We start from the raw sequence: 23,045 nt of genomic DNA on the forward strand, positions 1-23,045 counted from the left end.
GACAATTTAGAACCAGAGTCAAGCACCCTGCTTGACTCCCTTCCAAGGGAGTGGCCCTGGCTGCCAAGGTCCTGTGGTGTCACATGGCCTGGGCTTTGTCTTTTCCTTTTGAAAGAGTTACACAAAGAGAGGAGAGGCAGAGAGAGAGAGAGAGAGAGAGAGGTCTTCCATCCTTTGGTTTACTCCCCAGATGGCTGCAACGGCTGGAGCTGCACCCATCCAAAACCAGGAGCCAGGAGCTGCTTCTAGGTCTCGCACATGGGTGCAGGGGCCCAAGGACTTGGGCCATCTTCTGCTGCTCTCCCAGGCCATAGCAGAGAGCTGGATCGGAATATAGCATCTGGGATTCGAACCAGGGCCCATATGGGATGCTGGTACTGTAGACCACGGCTTTACCTGTTACGCCACAGCGCCGACTCCTTGTCTTTTTCAGTTCCTTCCGGGTTTATGTCCTTTCCTATTCCCTTTGGACCACCCCCCTGCCCCGCCTTCAGCTGGCACTCACCTTCTCCCCCTTCTCTTAAGGGTGACTTCCTCCAACAGGGCCTTCCTGAGTTCCCAGCCACCCTTGGTGTTTGCTCAGAGGCGGTGTCCTTGGAAGTTCACCACTGTTGCAATTGGGTGATTGTTGGATCAGTTTGTTAAAAGTTGTCTCCCCTTGCCAGAGGCAGGGGGTGCCATCTCTCACACACTTCTGTGTTTCCTGGCACCTGCTCAGTGAGTCAACCACCAGTTGTATGAGCCCGGGGCCAGGCTGAATGGGACAGGCCATGGGCTAGTGGGCAGACAGGTGCTCAGTGAGGGCTGGGCCATCTGCAGAAACTCCTGGAAGAGGCTGGGACTTCCATGAAGGAAGAATCTGGAATGCAGAGGATGGGCATTTCAGTTGGAGAACCTACTTAAACACAGTGGAAGGAGCCCTGGCTTGGCATCAGGAAAAATCAGGGTTTCAAGCCATCTCCTGGGTGGCTGGAGGAAGTTATTTTCCCTCTCTGGACTTTCATCTTTGGACTTTAATCAAGGACTGCAAATACAGGATGCAATTTCCCCATCTCATCCCCTGGCGGTCACCTCTTCTGCGAGGTGAGACTGAACACAGCTTTCAGAATCAGCTTCGATATAATGGTCCAGGTGGCTGTTATCAGCTGATAGGAGATGGTGATTGAGATAAGCCCATCTGTCAGCCTTGAGGATCTGTTGGGTGGGTGGAGCAGGCCCTGACACTGATTCAGTAACCATGATGGGAGGATCGAGAGGGGGACCTGGCTGTTCCTGGTGGCAAAGAAAGCCCCAGTGAAGCAGAGTTCAGCAGCACTGGACAGCGTCATCAGAGGTGCCCTTCAGGGGCCAGGTGGTAATGCAAATGAGAGAAGTGGTCCTGGGGACGGAACAGAGAATGGGGAGCAGTGTGGCCAGGTGCAGGAAGTGAGAGGGCTTGTCTTGTGTGAAAGGATTCAGAATACCTCTCCCTCACTCCACTTCCTCTTTTCTTCCCTCCTCCTTGGTATATGGGCAAACAAAAACCATCTTGAGGCTAATAGTTTCTCCCAGCCAGCCAGCCTGCCTACGACCTTTGAGCCCTATCAGCTTTATTGAAGAATCGAACTCTACAGGGGAACAGGGCTGCCGGAGGCCACTGGAGCCAGACTCCCAACTTGTTGCTTCTGCTGCAGTTTAAGGGTAGACCAAGGAGGAGCGGGAGGGGATCAAGGCTTAGGTTTTCAAAAGAGGTCCATTTCACTCCGGGCGATTACGGCAAGGGAGTTAGTAATCACTTCTATGACTAGTTTTATGCACTCATTGGTTTCAGTTCCCTAGATCTTCAGAAACGTATCGCTTTCCACTGGGGAAATTTGTGTCATTAAATACGCACATGCACACGCGCGCGCACACACACACGCACACACGCGCGCACACACACCCCTCCTCCTTTCTCAGTATTAATCACCTTCTTCCATAATTAGTACCTAAAATGTCAAAGGAGAAGGAAGTAATTAACAGGAGTATCCAGTGCAGCAAGTCCCGCTGCGAGGCTCTGGGGCTGATTATAAAAAGCATTTCCTTATATATTTTGAGCACTTTTGGGAATCGGATCCGTAACTACACCCAAGTGCTGGCTGGCGTCCAGGGGCGCGGGGCTGGGTGAGGCAGCGTGCAGAGAGGGAGATTCTGGACCCGCGCAGGTGACGACAGACTAGCAGGACTCGCAGGCCTCTTCTGGAGGGGAGGAAGACACTCCGGCGTTTAAGCCAGGTGTCGCTGTCACCTCCATTTTACAGATGAGAAAACTGAGACCCAGTTTGAATGCGAGGTCCCCCATAACTGGTGACTAATTGAGAGAGCAGCAGCTTCGAACTTAGGTCTGATTCTAAAGCTTTGCTCTTTTCTGGAACCCTGGAACCCTATTACCAGCTCTCATCCGGGCTCCTCCCCTAGCCTCCTTTTGACAGCTGAGGCAGAGAGCCGAGACCCGAGCATGAGCTTGAGAGGCGGAGCTGGGACTAGCAAAGCGCCCCGCCCCGGCTCCGACATTACCCAATGGTAATGAGGCGTCCGTAGTCTCTCGTCCAATCAGTCAGAGCTCCCCGCCCCCATCCCGTTCTTCTCCGCCCTTCCCCTCTGCTTTCCCTTTGGCTCCACCGAGCTTGACAGAGCGGAAAGTCCCTTCATCCAGCGACGGGCGGGCAGCCATTGGAGGAAGGTCTGTCACAGGAAGGCCCAATCAGGGCGCGCGTAGGAAGGGAGCTCTGGCAGCGATTGGTTAGCTCAGCGGTCGCCCTCTCCGCCCCCGCTCCCTCCTTCCCTCTTGGGCGGTTCGGAGGCGGGGCAGGTGGGGGCGGGCCCAGGTAGCAGGTTCGGCTGCGCGGGGGCCGCGCGTCGGAGGTAAATACTAGGGTGGTGGGTGTGGGGCGACGGGGCCGACCCGGGACGTGGGCTAGGGAGCCTGGGCAAGGGGTTACGTCCCGCCGCTCTAGGTGGGTGAGTGAGTGAGCGGGCGGCCGAGTGGCCGGCGGCCCAGTCCTCTGAGGCGCCCCTCCCCGGCCTCAGGGCGCCTGGAGCCGCCGCGGCGACGGTCGGGCCTCGGCGCCGGCCCGTTAGTTGCCCCGGCCCGCCGAGCTTCCCCGGCCCGCGAGGTGCTGAGCCCACTGACGTCAGCCCGGGCTTCCCCACCCTGGGTCTCCACTTGTCGCCGAGCCTTCCCGGGAGTGCTCGATCCTGAGTGGTGGTGGCAGCTTGGCCGCCGCCTCTGGGACTCCCGGAGAAGAGGGGTCTTGGGGTGAAGACAGTGCGGGACTCAGTCTCCGTTTCTGCCCTGCCTCCCCGTTAACAGACGGGGAAACTGAGGCACGGGCCTCCGGCTGGCCCCGGCCGGCCCCCGCTGACCCCGAGAGCCCCGGGTTGCGGCGTCGCCCGTCCGTGTAGAGGGGCGTTTGGATCGGTCGGTTTCGAAGTGTTTGCGGCGCCCGTCCAGGAAGAGCAGCCGGGGTTCTGACCTCGTTAATGGCGTGTTCTGCTTCTTCTTTCCGTTTCCCGTTTCCAGGTTGAGGATGGTTTTGCACAACAACCTGGAGTTCTGTAGTTGAAAGGTGCGCCCTGTTGCGACAGGTACTTTTTTTTTTTTTTTTTTTTTTTTTTTTTTTAAATCCTATTAAGCGTGTGTGGGGGAAATCATGAAGTCTTGAAGGAGGATGGGGTTTCTGAGTTCGGTGCTCATCTGGGTCAGCTGCTGGGCTATTCGTGTACTTGGCATCCTGTGCCACCCCTTGGCATTTGCGTGTTTTGGGCTGGTTGTCGTCTTCCAGCCAGCAAGCTTGTGGCTGCCCAACCCCCTCGTCCTTGCCACCTTGCTCTCCCCAGTTTCCCCTGGAAAGTTGTATCCTTAGCTAATGAGCAGTCCTATCCTGCTTTTGATTTGGGGCCAATTAAGATTGTTCATTTTGCAAACCTTGGTTCCCAGAGCAAAGCTCAGGCCGGGAGAGGGTGTCCATTCAAGTGGTAGCTTTCTGCACGCCCCCTCATTCCCCAAGTAGATTGAATGGCCCTAACAATTTAGCCTGCCATTCCCCACTGGGGAGTGGGTGGCTTTGAACTAGAACAGTGTTAGCAGGAAATAATTTGTTGGAAATTCCTCTTGAAGTTCAAGTACTGCAAATGCTGATAGCACCCAGACCGCTCTTTAATGGTCTGCCGGAGAATTGGTGGGTCTTCTTGTGCCAAAGGAAGGCGGCCTTCCTTTGGGTGGTACCTCTCTGGGAAGCTGGTAAGACCAGGGCACTTACTATGTAAAACAACGGACACTGGGCAACGATGATGTCTGCGGTTTGGCCGGGTACCTGTGGTTTTGTTTGATTTAAGGAAGTCTTTAACACAAGAAGAGAGAAGAGTAATTGTCTCACTCGTTAAACTGTTAGAACTGTGTTCCTGGATTTCAGAGTGTCATCTTCAATTTCTTACCTTGGTTATATAGAATTCCTAAGCATCACATACGGCGTGAGGCTCCACGGAGGCTACTTCCAGTGAGCCTCACAGCGTTCCCGGATTTGATTGTTCTTAGGTGTGTAACAGTGCAGTGCCGCGGGACTTCCCCATGACTTCCTCTCTCCAGAGTGAAGCTGTAGGCAGACCTCACCGAATCCTCCCAGCCCTTTCTCCTTGCCTCCCTCCCTTCGTTTGTTTAACCTGCAAGAAGATTTTAATTCCTTAAAAACAGGATGAGGAATGAGAGTTGCAGCTGTGGCTCTTATCACTTGACTTAGCCAAAAGTGTTTCGTTCGTTTCTTGCGTGTGGGGTCTGCGCAGGGGACATGGGACATAGGACATGTCAGTGAGTGTAGGATACTGTTCCTTGTTCTTCTGACACGAACGTGTTGGGGAAGGAGCCAGACTTTGCCTATCACCTGATAAATCCCACTTGTTTTAGGGACTGTGTCCTTGTGTCACAAGTTAATAAAATGAGGAACATGGAAATTAAGTCTCTCTTCTGGTCCTGGAATCCCCATGTTCCTGTGCTTGAACCATTTAAGAATTTAGTGAGAGATATTCTGACGAGGGCAATCATTCCAGCTGCCTAGAAGCAGTTGAAGAAAGGCCCTCGGGTCTCCCTTGTTTGTTGTTTGAGCTGGCCTTCCTACTTCTTTGCCATTTATAAATAGGGGCAGTAATTTAGCATTGCAACTTTAATTCGAATTTAGATAGCCTCCTATGATTTTTGGAACAGGGAGGCTATCTCGGCAGATACAAAAGAAGCTGTAGTTCTTGAATTACATCTGTCTTTGTGAGCTGTTGGGAACAGTAGAACCTGGTGACTCCAGCGTGAAATGACACTTGTATCTTCTGGATAGGTTAACCATTGTGAGTTCTCTGTAGCTAGTGATATGCCTTTGTACTAGGTATTGTTTTTTAGAACACAGTGTTCTGGCCTTTGATATGTTTATGTAAAACTTTTTTTTGATCATCTGCTTTTCATGGGAGATGGATAAAATAATTGTGTTTTCCAGTGTTCCTGTTGGTTTGATAATTTTATCTTAATACGTTCAATTCCCCTTTGCTAGAATCCAGACCGTCAGGAAGCTCAGGTAACCAGATATGTTTTCAAATCCAAGTGACCCCCTTTCATGTTCAGTGTTGTCGAAAGCTAAGCCTTTTGTTCAGCATGGTTTTAGGGCTAAGTGTATTACTGTATTTCCAACCCTTTGGTAATCTTCATCCAGTACTTCAAGTAATTATCAGATATTCATAATCACACAGTTATCCAGCCTGAAACAAGATAGGATTTGACTGAGTCATTTGTTATATGCTCACCCTCTCAGTGATTTGACCTGCAAAGTATTCAGAGAATACAAGTGGGAATTTCTCCCTTCCCATCAACCCTCTGCCCCAGCTGCCCTACCTGGATTGTGAATGTGGCTGCACTGCTTGTCCCTGTGTCTTTGCTCCAGTGGCCTCTCCTGAAAGGCAGAAGTTCAATGTGTGTGGGGTGACTTTTGAAGGCAACTGCCATATGAATATATCATTTTTTTTAAAGATTTTATTTATTTGAGAGGTAAAGTCACAGACACAGTGAGAGTGAGAGACAGAGAACCCATCCACTTGGTTCACTTCCCAAATGGCCACAATGGCTGGAGCTGGGCCAATCCAGAGCCAGGAACTTCTTCCTGGTCTCCAAGGACTTGGGCCATCTCCCGATGCTTTCCCAAGCCTTAGCAGAGAGCTGGATCTGAAGAGGAGCAGCGGGACTAGAACCAGTGCCCATATGGGATGCTGGCACCATAGACAGAGGATTAACCTATGCCACAGTGCCGGCCCCTGAGATATTTTAAGTCTTCTTTATTTTTCAGTGTCTGACACTGGACTCAGTGCATAAGATTACTGAACCCACAACCCAGCCTTCCTGGTTGATAAAGAACTCATTTACAATGTGATTTCAGTCTTCCCTGGGTTTATCGCTTGGGGTTAAGACTTTAACTCTCGTGCCGGTGTTAGTTTCTGCTGTGAGAGGATGTATGTGTTAGCATATTACTGTTGTAATACTGCTGTTTTCAGAACATTAATGGTCATTAAATTTATCATCTGACCTGTCTGTAGACTGGAGCCATTAGTTCCCCATTCAGCTTTATCAGTTGCAACGAAGAGCATCAATTTTTAACATGATAGTTTCAAGCCCGTTTTTAACGTGGTCATTCTAAAAGAGGGAAGGCCACATCCTTTTTATTTTGGGATAATGTGTTATAAAATATTTAAAACTTTTGCTCAGGCCATTCTAATTGTCTGATGTGATCTGTCTGATCATTCTCACTGGGCTAAGGCAAGTTAGAAAGCTACTGCTCCTCGTGTGGCTCACTTTAGAATACGATTCTTGAAAACCGCCGCTTTTGCCTTTAGTGGTTTTAGAGCCAATTAGTTATCTCAGTTTATTGGAGTCTGTCTCCCTTAAATTATTTGCAGTCTCTTAATTAAATTCATTTAACATGGAATGCCCTAATGCATTACTCTTAGTAATTTAGTTTTGTCTTCATAGTATTTTATTAACACTCAGTTTTTATTTTAAATTGTGACATGGGTTGTTAAGCTCAAGAACCAACACAGTGGGAGTTGTTGCTGTCTAAATAATTAAGATTCAAGGCAGTTTCTGATTTTAATATTGCAAGTATTTTTAGGAATTAAAAATATTTCTTTTCAAAACACTCGTAGAATTGCTTTCCCTTTTGTTTTTTGATTGTTGGCCGAAAAATGTAAATCTCTTTTACAGAGAACCCAAACGATAGCTCCCTTCTTTGGAAGTTCCATTTTGACTATCTGCACCTCCTCAGAGGGATGAGAATAATGTCTATGCAAGACAGCTCACGTCCTTTACCGCCTAAAGATTTTTTCAGAATTTATGTGTTCCTCTTTTTGTTATTGTTGCTTTGTTTTTTTTTTAAACACACAAATCTACTTCATCATGTGGCTTCTCAGAACTGGTTAGAAGCAGTAAGTTGGAGAGCAACAAGACCCTAAAAGGAGTCAAACGCATGCTGCAGGAAACCACAGAAAATGGCTGATGGCAGAAGAGAACTAGAGTGCAGATCGGTTCTCGCAGATGCGAGTGCTCAGGAAGTGTGCTGCACAGCCTGTGAGCACAGTGACGGACAGCCGTGCACACGTAGTCACACATCAGAATTTATGTTCATACTGAAAATTATGATCCAGGAAAAATAAGGCTGCTTTGCAAGCATTTTAGTGCAAAATAACAAACACATCCTGTTGGTGCTTCAGAGGGACAGAGCCTGGTGAAGGGATTGGGCAGCTGCTGGGCAGCACCTGCGAGGGGTCAGTTACACGCTGCCAGGATGGAGGTTTCCACAGGTGTCTTATGTAAGAGGCAGAGAGAAGTTGATCCCATCCTGCTGAAGTAGACAGTGCCCTCAAGTGGCATTCAGACAACCGCATCACAAAAAGAGGAGAAAGAAAAAGCACTTCTTGCTGCCCTTGCCTCTGTTCTCGTTAAACGTTGCCCAGGTGCGCCGACCCGGTTGGGCAGAAGGGGTGCCAAGCCCAGCGCATCTCGGGCATGTCCCCTTCTGACTTGTACAGGGACAGCCTTCTACTATGGGGGCAAAAACTTACTAGCTAACAATTTTTTTTTGTTTCATCGTTAAATTATAAAACTTAAAATTTGGTCTCCTTAGTTTTAGGGGTGTTTGTTTTTTAATTGCAAGACTAGACCAGATGCATATGCTAGTGCTATCCGTTGCTGCCGTTACTCAAAGTAGTGGAAATGGATGCCTCTGGCCGGACGAAGGAGGAAATCAGTGCTGTGTTTGGAAACTAAAAAGCCACACCCTCATGACAGAGAATGCATAGAAACTATTATTTTCAGAAGAATAATTAAAATAAGGAAGTCTCAATTTGAATTAATGAGTTGCTTAATTGTGAAAGATTATTATTTTTGTAAAGATTTTAAATGAAAATTTGAAGCTGAAAAGGAAATAAGTCATCTTGTGACATTAAAACACTTTTATTTTAAATAAAATAAATGTTTGCAATTCAGTATCACAGTATTGCAGTTATATGTCCTTATTACACAGTCCAAGTTTGAATGTTATAAAATGTTAATTAAAATTAAAAAGTTATTTAAAATTTATTTTATTTATTTGAAAGAAATTTCCCATCCTCTGGTTCACTCAGTAGCTAGGGCTGGGCAGGCAGAAGCTGGGAGCCTGGAACTCCATTCAGATATTCCATGTGGGTGGCAGGGAGCCCGCTCAATAGGACTTGGGTGCCCATTAGCACAAAGCCGGAATGGGGAGTGGTGCTAGGACTCCAACCGGGCTCTGATACGGGTTGCAGATGACTTCAGCAGAGTCTTAATGGCCACAACACATGCCTGCCCCCCCTCCAAACTGTTTTTTTTTTTTTTTTAAACATAATCAGATTATAATATCTGATATTTGTGATTGTGAGACATCAAATGTTGGTATGATGAATGTGATTAACATTTACCTAAGACAAAATGTACAAGATTAAGGAAATGAAATTGAGTCAGTGATAAAATGTTCCCTTATCAAAATATGGCATACAGATAAATGAATTGTGATTACAGTTTCTGAATGTAATTTTATATTTTTATTGATAGATGTTCAACACTATAATGGATAACTTTTTACTTAAACTGTTCTGAAATGATAGCCACTTTGATTTATAAGATTTATGTGTATTGTGCTCAAGAATAAAAGCCTGCCCATTAAATTAGACAAAATCCATAAAAATTGCTCCTTTTTAAAGTTTAAAAAATGTCAGAATATGTGTATCTTTAAAGGTCATCCTGAAAATTTTTGCTGGAATCTAATTATAAATTTCAGTGCCTTAAAAACAAACATTATTGTCTTTGAGAATATTCTATTGGATTTCCTTAAATCTGCAGAGTTACAGTAGATGCGAGCACTTGATGGCTTTTAGCCCTTTGTATGTGCTTCTGGAAATATTTCTTGTAAGTTCATGTTTACTAGTCAGATGAGATTTTAGAAAGTCTTTAAGCTCAATTTTAGGTCATGTAGAACGAGTGTAAAGTTTCCTTTTGCTTCTTCGCCAGGCGTTTTGATTGCTGTCTTCTTACAGAATGGACACCAAATTGCTCAAAACATGCTTTGGGACTGCCTGTGAATTCATCTTCTGTGGTTTTACAACAAACTTACAAGTAGTTCCATTTTTTTTTGAGTTAATGTTTTGAAGTGAACGTCACAATGAGTTCAGGCTTATGGAGCCAAGAAAAAGTCACTTCACCCTACTGGGAAGAACGGATTTTTTATTTGCTTCTTCAAGAATGCAGTGTTACAGACAAGCAAACGCAGAAGCTCCTGAAGGTACCGAAGGGGAGTATAGGACAGTACATCCAAGACCGGTCCGTGGGACACGCGAGGATGCCTTCGGCCAAAGGCAAAAAAAATCAGATTGGATTAAAAATTCTAGAGCAACCTCATGCCGTTCTCTTTGTGGACGAGAAGGATGTTGTAGAAATAAATGAGAAATTCACAGAGTTACTCCTGGCGATCACCAACTGCGAGGAGAGGTTCAGCCTGTTTAAAAACAGGAGCAGACTAAGTAAAGGCCTCCAGATCACTGTGGGCTGCCCCGTGAAGGTGCAGCTGCGGTCTGGGGAGGAGAAGTTCCCTGGGGTGGTGCGCTTCAGGGGCCCCTTGCTGGCAGAGAGGACGGTGTCCGGCATCTTCTTTGGAGTCGAATTGCTGGTAAGTTTGAGGCACCGTTTCAGTAGACTGGAGGGAGGGGTGTGTGCATCTGTGTGTCTCTGTGTATTTGTATATATTCATATGTATTTTCCCTTTGAAAACAAAGTATGGTTTATAGGATGGTGCTGTAATCATTAGGATTTACTTTAAAAATCATTTATTTTCACTTTATTTGAAAGGGAGAGAGAGAGAGAGACAGACAGACAGACATATCTCCCAAATGATCACAATGGCTGGGGCTGTGCCAGGCCAAAACTGGAGCCTGGAACTCCATCTGGGTCTCTCATATGGGTAGCAGAGGCCCAAGCACCTCAACCATAATATGTTGTCTCCCAGGGTGCACATTAGCAGGAGGCTGGGTTGGAAACACAGTAGCCAGGACTTGAACCAGGCCCTCTGATATGGGATGTGGGCACTCCAAGTGGCAACTTAACCCCACTGTGCCGAATGCCTACTCCAGGATTTGCTTCTTATTTATGAATTGAGATGATATAAAGGTGATGCTTACAATTTTAAAAAGCTGCCTACTGTAGTGGGAATATATACATACAGATAGGTCACAGTTATTGCAACTTTCATTGAAATTTTGACACTGTTTTAAAAAAGAACTTTATCAGTTGTAATCACTTCAAAAATTGTTATTGTCCTGTGACATTATTATGTATACATTCCTCAGTTGTTCTTCTTGTGTGAGATTAAGGAAAGACAACTTAGATACAAGATTTAAAGAAAGAAGTTACAGTGATTTAAACTTGCTTATAGCTGTCCCTGCTAATATATGTGAAAATCATCTTAGAACTCATTTCTACTGGAAAGAGATTCAAGAACTCTGTAATTTATTTCCAAACTTAGTATTAATTCTTGAGAACTTAAGTCAATTACATTTTGACATTCTTGCAAATAGAATTTCATGCCTTGTTTGCTTCCTGATTTAATTTTTAAAGAAGTAATTGTAAGACAGTTGGGGATTTGAATCCTAGTTATGTCATTTACGAGGTGGGTTGCCAGGTTACTTAACCAACCTACTTAACATCTCTAAGTCTGCTTCCTCATCTGTAGAACGGTAGCAGTACTCGATGTGTGATGTCTTTGCCATACATTGATATGGGATTTAGCGCAGTGGCTGGCAGAGTAAGTGCTCAAGAAATGGAGCCAACATGACTGTTATGTTAAAATAAAATTTAGAATAAAAGTAATCTTTGAAATACATGTAGAATAGAGTCCAGCTCTCTCACAATAGAATTATGATTTTAAACTATCAAATAATTTTATTTCAGCAAATCCTAAAGCAACTGTTAATAATTACTAATTATTTAACAGTTTTTTTTTCAGGTTGATTTCCCTGAAATTCCCAGAAATTCCCAGAATGGGCCCTTTTTCCTGTGGATCATCTTTCTGTATCTGTGTATCTGTTATTTTTTTCCCCTGTGTCTCTTTTGAAAACTAGGAAGAAGGTCGTGGCCAAGGTTTCACTGATGGTTTATATCAAGGGAAACAGCTATTTCAGTGCGATGAAGATTGTGGGGTGTTCGTTGCCTTGGACAAGCTAGAAATCATAGAAGATGATGACAATGGACTGGAAAGTGATTATGCAGGTCCAGTGGACAACATGCAGGTTGAACTTCCCCCTTTGGAAATAAACTCCAGAGTTTCTTTGAAGGTTGGAGAAACTATAGAATCTGGAACGGTTATATTCTGTGATGTCTTGCCAGGAAAAGAAAGCTTAGGATATTTTGTTGGTGTGGACATGGTAAGAAACTTTTGGATTATATTATCTTTGTGAATATATGTATTAGTTTATGACCAATTTAGGTACAAACTGAACACTTTGAATATTTAAAATGGACTAACTTGGAGTACTTTAAAGAACATGTTCTAATTTATCTTTGGTAAAAGAACATTGAAATGAGACAGGAGGCTCGATATAGAATTGCATTTAGTCTTTTGCTTCTAGCTTGAAGAAATTGGAATAATGTTCTCAGTCTCAGTGTAGTTGACCAGTAGACAACGACAAAACCTGAATATATTAGGTGATGTTTTATTTTGGAATTTTTTTGTAATCCATGTTTCTCTTTTTGTAATATTTTATAAAATTTTAGTGGCTGATTTGATTTTAATGAATAATGTGAAAGTCATTTATAGAAAATATGTGAGTAGAGGAAAACCACATTGTTTTTGAGGAATAGACAATTTGAGTATTCTCAAAGGGTATCTTTCATTAAAAGTTTTTTTTTAATTTTGCTAACATTTATGTGATATAAAATTTACCATTTTAGCTGTTTTTAAGTCTAGGAGCATTAAGTACATTCTCATAGTTGTCCCACCAGTGCTAGCTGCCTGCAGAACTTTTCATCATCCCAAAATGAAGCTTTACCTATGAAATAACTGTTCACTTTCTCCACCCTGCTAATTGTTCTTCTGTGAATACTTTCTTGTTCCTTTCAAGTGTGTGTTTATTTTTATCTATTAGAAAGGCAGAGTGACAATGAGAGAGGGAGAGCGAGGTCTTCCATTGCAGGCAGACTCCCGAAATGCCCACAACAGCTAGGAGTGGGGCCAGGCTGAAGCCAGGAGCCGGGAGCTCCATCCAGATGCCCCACACTCGAGCCATCATCTGCTGCCTCCCCTTGCTGCAGGTCGTGTGGTCAGACCCCAAACTTGGCGATAGCTGTTTATGCCTTTCCCTCCTTAGATAGGGGTCTAGGGATCATGCTGCTTACCCAGGGCAAGCTGCAGGGAGGTCGCCCTGGCAGCGTCTCGCCCTGTCCCTGTCCCTCCCCGGTTGCCTGTGCAGTCACTCATTCTAAACGCTCCTCTTCCACTCCTGAAGAGGAAGGGTCTCAAGCGCAGTTTTCTCCATCTGCTCCTGTCCCCAGGAACACTGTAGCCACGCAGCACCTTGGGGCTCAGGGCGCTTGTCTGACTCCAGAACAGCACTTACTGGCTGGGACTACATTGGAACATAACATAATTAAATCTAAAGTTAAATCTGAAGAAGTTCTTACTTGCTCTTAAAGTGACAAAAGAGCAATTAAAAGTGACTTTCTGGGCCGGCAACGCGGCTCACTAGGCTAATCCTCCGCCTGCAGCGCCGGTACTCCAGGTTCTAGTTCTGGTCGGGGCGCCGGTTCTGTCCTAGTTGCCCCTCTTCCAGTCCAGCTCTCTGCTGTGGCTTGGGAGTGCAGTGGAGGATGGCCCAAGTCCTTGGGCCCTGCACCCGCATGGGAGACCAGGAGAAGCACCTGGCTCCTGGCTTTGGATCAGCGCCGTGCGCTGGCTGCAGCGGCCATTTGGGGGGTGAACCAATGGAAGGAAGACCTTTCTCTCTGCCTCTCTCACTGCCTAACTCTGCCTGTCAAAAAAAAAAAAGACTTTCTGTGTACAGAAAGACATATAGAAGTTCAGATTGACGAAGTGTTCAGAAAGTATAAGAGTGGTTGGGGCAAGCTAGGGCTAATTAAGGACAAGTTTCTGGGTGAAATGATATATTATTAATAAAGCTTCCTGCAAAACAATGTCTTTGTAAACCTCAGATGAGTGCTGCTCCTTAGAATAAAAAAATCTGATTCTTTGTTAATCTATGGGTTTATGATTAACTTAAATATCCTTGATTCCCCCCCCAAAAAAAGTAAAAAAGCAAAAACAAAACAAATGAACAAGCAAGCAAGCAAAAAAGCCTTATTCCTACTACATTTGTTTCTAATATATTCTTTCATTTGGGCAAAATAGTTAACAATTACAAGTGTAAAATATTTTAGAGGACTCTTTTATGGAGAATACAGACTTTCATATTTCTGTTTTTATTGAGGAGGTTTTTAAAAAAAATTATTAATATAAAGAGAACAGATTTTATATATTCTAGAGGTACAGTTAGAAGAAGTTGCCAAACTTCCCTCCCTCCCCTGCTCCCCCTACAACATCCATCCCTCTCCCCTCTCTTCATCAGTTTTTGCAGACATAACTTTACTCTATATTCACAGGCTTAATTTGCCACTAATCATATTATTCAACAAGTAAAAAATAAGACCACAGTCTCACAGGAGTACCAACAAGGGCTAAGAACAACAGTCATATCCCAAAGTGACCATTTCGTTCCTATACTTTTTTTGTATTTGTATTAACTGCTACACATTAGAGAAAACATATGATATTTGTCTTTTTGAGACTGGCTATTTCACTAAGCATGATCGTTTCCGGTGGCAATTCATTTTGTTGCACAAGAGAGGATTTCATTCTTTTTTATGGCTGAGTAGTATCCCATAGTGTATATACACACATTTTCCTTATCTGGTTACCAGTTGATGGACATCTGGGTTGATTATGTATTTTAGCTATTGTGAATTGAATTGAGCTGCAGTAAACATGGGGTACAAATACTGAGGAGGCTTTTAAACTTGTTTTACCATTCAATTTCTAGGATAACCCTATTGGCAACTGGGATGGAAGATTTGATGGAGTCCAGCTTTGTAGTTTTGCGAGTGTGGAAAGTACAATTCTCTTGCACATCAATGATATCATCCCAGGTACGTTTTGTGTATTTGTAAGTCAGAGCATCTAACGCATATTTTGTTTCAAGGATGTAAACATAAGCTTCAAGATAAATTTCTGAAACTGTACTTTTATATTATGGAATTACTAGATAGAATATCCTTCCTTTTTCTTTCCAGAAGTGAATGAATGTGAAGTGGGCTTTATACATTATCATTCTTTTTTTTTTTTTTTTTTTTTTTTTTTTTTACCACTTACTCATTTTATGGGGGAGAAGCCTTTTTTGATAATTAGAAGGATCAGAAAATGCAATAAACTGCTACCTGTTTGAGTAAGATCTTGGTTTAACACGGAAGCCTTTGAGCAGAAATTGGTTAATCTATCATGGAGATTATTGCTGGGTGATCAAGGAGATCCATTAATTTTTAGGTGGTATAATTGACCAGGCTTCATGGTATAGTCAAAAACTGATCACTCATCTTTAGAACTTAAAAAGTCTTAAGCAGCCTTTATTTTATATCAAACAAATAGTACCTAATGACTGTTGTCTGGAGATTGACAAATAACTGTTGATAGCATCGTCAGCAGTGCCATCCCCTGGCTGCTAGTAGAAGACTAGTGCAGTGAAGCTCGCCAAGGCAGACCTGCTGATTTCCTACCGCGCATTATGCAACTCTGAGTAAAACATCAGAAGGTCTGCAGGTAGACTGTAGCCAGGAATGAACCAAGCTCTGATTTAAATGACTGGGACCTTTCTACATTCTTGACAGACTTACAAGGTAGGTCTTAATGATTCCCATTTTACCCATAGAAACCTGGGATGCAAATAGGATGAAGATTAGAGTAAGTGGTAGAGCCAGAATTCAAATCCAGACTTGTGTGATTTCAGAGCAGAGCTCCCTCCAGTCCCTCTCTGCCCATATCCTGTGTGCATACTTAGGATGTGAGGCCTGCATGGAAAGTCTACTTTGCAGTTTTACATTTGTTCTTGGGAAATTGTTTCTATGGAGATGTATTTTGTCTCTAGTTCTATAAAAGCTGGATTTTACTATAGCAAGGATCACAACAGAACAGGCAAACAGGATAACAGGATTGTTTTGTTTTTTGCTTTCTAGTGTTTTTCCATTATTGCTAGTCTTGACACAGAACACTTTTGAGTTCCCCATAGCTCATTTCAGGTTCTCAGTTTCTTTCTTTTTTTTTGGTAAAATGAAGGGGCTAACAATAGATGATCCCTAAAGTTCCTTGTAGCCTGCACTGTGTGCTCTTCCTGTTTCCATGTTGTTGCTTTTTGAAGTTAGCAAATGCTTTCAATTTTAGCTCTTAGTTTTATAGCAAGAGTCCATGAATTTAGTTGGAGTTATGGGATTCAGATCATAGTGTTATTTCAGTTTTGTTTTGTGAAAGTCTGATATACTTTACTCTTTTTGATTTCTTTAAAATCAGCTTTTAATTTCTTACAAATTAGGTTCTGGTTCTTTCTTTTCTTTTCTTTCTTTCTTTTTTTTTTTTGTAGGTCAAGGCAACCTAATTGCATCCCAAACCATTTTCAAATCCACCTTCAACTCCATCTTTAAACTTCTGGTTATTTCTTTGCTTCCCTTTGGAAATAAATTGCTTACATTAGGGAAAACATACATGTGCTTGATATTTTATTTAGTGATATTTAATTTACTTTTTCATGCCTGTTTTTGGAGATAACACAATTTATGGATATGTAAATGGAAATACTGACATTTTAATAAATGATGGCTGTTTTAAAGGCAGTTTTATAAAAGCTTTGATTCAGATATTATTCAGCCCTTACTTAGATGTTGGGGAGATAGTAGGAAGCAAAACAGATCAACATTCTCCTCATGGAGAGCCTTCGAAGATAAACCATAAGTAAAGTTGGATTGTGCTGTGGTGGAGAATGGTAAACAAAGCAAGGGGAAGCTTGGAAGTGCTGGCTTGGTGGGTAGGATTTTTCTGTTTCATACGGGGTAGTCCTGATAAGCTTCTCTAATAAGGAGATATTTGAGCTCTTGACGTGCAAAAAATTTGAGAATGAGCCCTTGGATTCCAAGGCAGGTCCCAAGGCTTCAGCCTGGGCTAATTGGAGCACCAGCAAGAGCTCCTTGTGGTTGCAGCAGATTGACTTGAGGGCAAGGGAGTGACGAGAGGAGTGGGTGCTGGAGCAGAGAGCCAAGGGGGCTGTTGTGTGGATTCTTGGCTTTTACTCCGAGGGAGCTGGGGAGCTCTAGGTGGGTTTTAAGCAAAGGAATACTTGCCTGATTTTACCTTTTAAAAATGGTAATTCTGGCTGCTTGTTAAGAGGTTATATGTGGACCTCGTGGTGTGGCAGGTTAAGCTGCTGCTCAGGACATCTGCATCCATATTAGAGTACCTGATTCGAATGCCATCTACTCCACGTTTCCAATCCAGCTTTCTACTAATATGCCTGAGAGGCAGCAGATGATGGCTCAAGTATTTAGTTTTCCTGTTGCTCAAGTGGGAGACCTGGATAGGGTTCCTGGATCCTAGCTTCAGCCTGGCCTATCCCTGGCTGTTGAAGGCATTTGGAAAGTGAACCAGTGGTTGGAAGATCTCTCTATCTGTCTCTCCGTCTCTGTCACTTTGCTTTTAAAATTAAATAAAATATTTATATAGAGTTCAGAGTAGGATGACCAGGATGGAGACTGTTGCAATGATTCATATGAAAGTTGCTAATATCTGGGATTGGGATTGGGGTGGTACAGTGAAGTTGATGGGAAGTTAATGGATTTTGGTTATAATTTAAAGAGAGCTGACAGGATTTGTAAATAGTTTGGATGTGGGGTTTGAGTGAAAGAGAGGGAAGAATGGAGAAGATGACTCCTAGGTTTGAACCGAGCAAGTGGGAGGCAGCAGAAGCTGTTTCCTGTGGAGGGAGGTCACCAGGAAGAGCAAGCGAGCATGTGAGCCTGGACAAGGGCTTGGAAATCAGGATTTGGGTTTCAAACATGTTAAACATTGAGCTCTGTTGATTTTTTCTCTTGAATGTTTACTTAATATTATAAGAATGTTTCTTTAATCCTTAGGAAAGGGTAACAGTGCTGACATTTTTTATATTTAAGAAGCTGTTTTTATTCTAGAATATATGTGTAAAAACTTAGTTGAAAAATAGTGATGAATACTCATGTAACTTACCGTCCAGGTTAAGAAACAGAACATTGTTGAGTACCTTAGAAACTGCATGGTAACCCGTCCTCCATTGTAACTGCCGTCTCCCCACAGGGGTAACCACTGTTTTGATTTTTTTCTTGGTAATTTCCTTATAGTTTTATGGTATCTTTGTGCCTAAACCATATATTGTTTCTGAACTTAATATAGAGAGAACCATGCTGTTCTTTAATTACTTGCAATATTTACTTCAACTGCATTACATTTGCTCAATGTGTTTTGTTGACATTCTTGATTGTGGGATAGTTCATTCAGTCAGTGCTGCATAGTATATTGCACTGTGTGACAGTTCCGTGGTTTAGTGACCCTTTCCAGTAGAAGTGGGTGTATGGGTTTTGGGATCTTGCAATATCTGCTTCAACACTGATTCACGTTTGTGCCAGTATGACAGCTGAGGAATGGTTTCTCAAGGTGGTTTTCATTTGCAGTTCTCTGACACAAGTAGCTTTGAGCAGCTTTCCCTGTGTTTATGGAACATTTGTGTCTTCTTCCATTTAACACCTGTTTGTGTCTTTTGCCTGTTTTTCTGCTAGTTGTTTATTTGATTCATAAATTCTCTATTTTTAAAATTTTAATACAATATTTCAAAACATTTTATTATGAAATTTCGAACATACAGAGAAGTTGAAAGAATTTTATACTGAGCATCCCTATACCTACCATCTGCACTTTACAATTACCATCCTGTATCTTTCCATCTCCATCCGTGCACTAAGCCATCTCCTTTTTTTTAATGTTTTTCAAAGTAAGCTACAGACATCAGAACACTTCCTCCAAACACATCAGCATATATAGGGATATGCGTTTAGGGTTTGTTTTCGCTAGAGATCAAAGTTATACATGTAATGATGCACACTGTATCTTTTGAATTTTGACTGATGGATAAACCCTTGAGTTAGAAATTCCTATCAAGATACTAAAATGATTTTTGTAAGAAATATATTCTGAAAGCTCAAATAAAAAATTTTAAAATTACAGTTAAAATATCTTACTTCTGTTTTTATCTCCTCCACCCTGATTGCCCACTTAACCCACCCCTTGCTTCCCACTGGTAACTACTTGTATTAGTTTTTTATATTTTTTCACAAATACATATAAATGTGATATAAATATGTGTTCTTATTCCCCCTTTTAAAATAAAAGCATGCTATGTACACTATCCTGACTCTTGTTTTAGTCTCTTAACTTTGCATATTGCTGCTCTTTGAAAATCCAGTTCTTTTTTGTTCTTACAGTGTATAATTTTCCATTGCATTTTAAAACATTTCATAACTTATTTAACCAATTTCCTGTTGCTGGATATTTTGGTTATTTCTAGCCTTTTGCTGTTCCAAACAATGCTTAAGTAACCTTATATATAAATATATCCCATACTGCTAGCATATCTGTAAGATAAATTCCTAGAAGTGAGGTTGTTTGATGCAAGGGTACAGGCATTTATATTGTTCTAGACATTGCTAATTGCCTTCACTACTGGATATAGCAATTTATATTGTTATCAGCAGAATACAACAAGCTTTACCATGAGAGTAAGTGGTTAGCTGTTTTTTTGTCCTATTGTGTAGGTGAAAAATGTATTTCAGTATTTCCATTTCTCTGATGAGGGATGTTGAACATCTTTTCATGTGATTAAGGGTAATTTTTATTACTCTTTCTGTGAAGTGTTCGTTCATATCTTGTCAGTGTGTAGATTGGATTACTGATCTTTTTTTCTCCCCAGTTTTTTCCTTCTGTGTTGGGAGGCACACCTCTTTTGACACAAGGTACAGGTGTTTCTCACTCCTCTGACCCTGCTTGTCATTTGCCTTTTATTGTTTATCTGGTTACTCTCATTTGTATTTTTACTGTGGCAAACTATACATAACAACATTTATCATTTTAACCATTTCTAAGTGTAGAATTCAGTGGTGGTAAGTACCTTTACATGTCGTGCCACCATCACCACTTCATATTCCCATTTTTCTTTCTTTCTTTTTTTTTTTTTTGACAGGCAGAGTTAGACAATGAGAGAGAGAGACAGACAGAGAGAAAGGTCTTCCTTCCGTTGGTTCACCCCCCAAATGGCCACTACGGCTGGCGCGCTGCGCCGATCCAAAGCCAGGAGCCACGTGCTTCCTCCTGGTCTCCCATGCGGGTGCAGGGCCCAGGACTTGGGCCATCCTCCACTGCACTCCCGGGCCACAGCAGAAAGCTGGCCTGGAAGAGGAGCAACCGGGACAGAACCAGCGCCCCAACCAGCACTAGAACCCGGAGTACTGGCGCCACAGGCGGAGGATTAGCCTAGTGAGCCGCGGCGCCGACCTCCAGACATTTTTCATCATGGCAAACAGAATCTCTATACTTAGCATGAAATAACTCCCATTTCTTCCCTGCCCACGCCCCTGTAACTTCTTCTTTTTTAAAGATTTATTTATTTATTTGAAAGGCAGAGTTACACAGAGAGAGAAGGAGAGGCAGAGACAGAGAGAGAGAGAGGTCTTCCATCCACTGGTTCACTCCCCAGATGGCCACAATGGCCAGAGCTGTGCCAATCCGAAGCCAGGAGCTAGGAGTTTCTTCTGGGTCTCCCACATGGGTGCAGGAGCCCAAGGACCTGGATCATCTTATACTACTTTCCCAGGCCATAGCAGAGAGCTGGATTGGAAGTGGAGCAGCCAGGACTCGAACCGGCGCTGATATGGGATGATGGCACTATAGGTGGCAGCTTTACACCTTATGCCACAGCGCTGGCCCTGCCCCGTAACATCTATCCTTTACCTTCTACCTCTGAGTGTTTGCCTCATTTGCATGGAGTCATGCAATATTTTTCTGTCATAGCTGGTGGATTTCACTTAGTGCAGTATCTTTTGACTTTGCTTTGTTGTTTCTTGCCATGTGGTTTAAAATTTTTCAATTGAATTTGCTATTTGGTTTTTAATGGTTTCTGGATTTTGAGTCACTCCAAGGTTATAAAGAAGTTTCCCGTGTTTCCTTCTACTGCTCTTAGTTTTTACATGAATGTCTTTTTTTTTAAAGATTTATTTTATTTATTTGAAATAAATACAGAGAGAGAGGTAGAGACAGAGAGAGAGGTCTTCCATCCATTGACTCACTCCCCAGATGGCCGCAACAGCCGGAGCTGCACTGATTTGAAGCCAGGAGCCTCTTCCGGGTGCAGGGGCCCAAGGGCCTGGGCCATCCTCTACTGCTTTCCAAGACCATAGCAGAGAGCTGGATAGGAAGTGGAGCAGCTGGGATTCGAACCAGTGCCCATATGGGATGCCAGCGTTTCAGGCCAGGGCTTTAACCCGATGCGCCAACAGCGCCAGCCCCTGCATGAATGTCTTTGATTAATTTGTATTTTATGTGGTGTGTGATGTGAAATACAGATCCAATTTGGTTTCTGTTTTCTTTCCTCTGGCTAGCTACCTAGTCATCCCAACATTGTTTAATAAAAACTCCATTTTTTCTCTACTGGTGCTCAGTGCCACTTTCATCATAATAAATTCCCACGAATATTTTGATGTATTTCTGGGCTTTCTTTCCTTTTTTTTTTTTTAAGATTTATTTACTTATTTGAAAGGCAGAATTACAGAGGGGCGGAGAGGCAGAGAGAGAGAGAGAGAGAGAGAGGTCTTCCATCCATTGGTTCACTCCCCAAGTGGCCACAACGTCCAGAGCTGAGCCAATTCGAAGCCAGGAGAAAAGAGCTTCCTCTGGGTCTTACACGCGGGTGCAGAGGCCCAAGGACTTGGGCCATCTTCCACTACTTTCCCAGGCCATTTCAGAGAGCTGTATTGGACGTGAAGCAGCCAGGACTCCAACTGACACTGCAGGAGGCAGCTTTACCCGCTACGCCACAGCGCCAGCCCCAATATGTTTTCACATTAGTAACACTTATCCTCTCTCATTGATGTTTGGAATTTTCCTGTTATACGTTGTCTTCTAAAAGCTTAATGGTTTTGCATTTCCATTTAATTCTGTAATCTATGTAGGTTTGCCTCTGTGGAGGCTCTAAGACATAGCTACAAATACCAATTTGATCTTCCATGATTGCTGATATAAATCAACTTTCCACATATGTATTTCAAAAAGTTTGTGGAAAATAGAATTAAAAGATAACTAATTTGGAGCAAAGAATTTTTGAAATTCATGCAACCTAGTATAGATGGCTCTCTCTCTGGGTGCTGTTCTTTCTCTACGCAAAGTTCTACTGGCCTGTGTGTTCATGGCTTAAGAAGTCCTTATAACTGTGAGAGTACATTTCTCTTGTTTTTAATGAGTGTCTTGGCTGTTATTGTTCCTTGGCTTTTTGTCATTAACTAGTAGCTTCTCAAATATTATGAGAGAGTTTTATTAGAATTTTGATTGGAATTGTAGTTAATCTGTAGAACACTTTGAGGAGAATTGGTGTTAAACTTCTAATACATGAACCTTGTAGTCTATCCTTTTATTTACGTAATCTCCTCTTAGTAAAATGTTTAATGTTTATATAAATGTTTAGTTAAAATAAACATTTATTTAGTTTAATACTAAAAAGTGTATGGGCAAAGGTTCTTTTATTTTGCTTCTTTGAAAGAGTTTATGTAATATTAGAATGACCTGTTCCTTGAATATTTAGTAATGCTGCCATTAGTGGAAATATTTCACTACTGATTAAATGTCCTTTAAGAGTCTTCTTTTTGAGTGTCTTTTGTAAGTTTTATTTTTTTATGAATTTATCCATTTTACCTCAGTTTTCAATGTCTCTGGCATAACATTATTCATAAAATCCTCTTGTTTTTTGATCTCAGAAGTACCTTCAGTCAAGTTCCTGTTTTCATTCAACATTTTTTTAAAAGAGGAAATGTCAGCTTCACTAATACATTTTTTTAAAGATTTATTTACTTGAAAGAGCAACAGCCAGAGAGAGGAAGAGGAAGAAGGCTTTCCCATGCTATTTTATCAGGAGCTGGATCATAAGCGGAGCAGCCAGGACCTCAGCCAGTGCTATGATGTGGGATGCTGGTGTCACAAGTGCTGGATTAACCTGCAGTGCCACTCCGGCCCCTTTATGTTTTCTTTAGCAGTCTTACCAGAGGATTCTAACTTTTATTTTTTCGGTGAGCCACTTTTGGCTTTCCTAATTGTTTTTAGATATTTTTGTGTAGT

General features: G+C 42.7%; 1 protein-coding gene across 20 annotated transcripts in view; it reads left to right on the plus strand.

Moving 5' to 3' along the window:
* Positions 1-2,626: 2,626 nt before the first annotated feature.
* CYLD (CYLD lysine 63 deubiquitinase) overlaps positions 2,627-23,045 on the plus strand; it is a 64,170-nt gene continuing 43,751 nt past the window's right edge. For 3 of the 20 annotated variants that reach the window (XM_089318855.1, XM_051846750.3, XM_051846751.3), the window contains exons 1-5: positions 2,799-2,883; positions 3,542-3,606; positions 9,572-10,226; positions 11,674-11,976; positions 14,644-14,749. Coding sequence is in view for 19 of the 20 variants with exons in the window: in XM_051846750.3 (XP_051702710.1) it covers positions 9,723-10,226; positions 11,674-11,976; positions 14,644-14,749 (913 nt within the window). In the remaining variant the exon portion in view is untranslated. Of the gene's footprint in view, positions 2,976-3,541; positions 3,607-9,571; positions 10,227-11,673; positions 11,977-14,643; positions 14,750-23,045 lie in introns of all 20 variants that reach the window. The other 17 variants (XM_051846746.3, XM_070063180.2, XM_070063181.2 and 14 more) reach the window with 13 other exon arrangements.

The sequence above is a fragment of the Oryctolagus cuniculus genome, chromosome 18 (genome assembly GCF_051225735.1).
Source record: "Oryctolagus cuniculus isolate XC-2025 breed Fujian yellow rabbit chromosome 18, ASM5122573v1, whole genome shotgun sequence".
NCBI lineage: Eukaryota > Metazoa > Chordata > Mammalia > Lagomorpha > Leporidae > Oryctolagus > Oryctolagus cuniculus.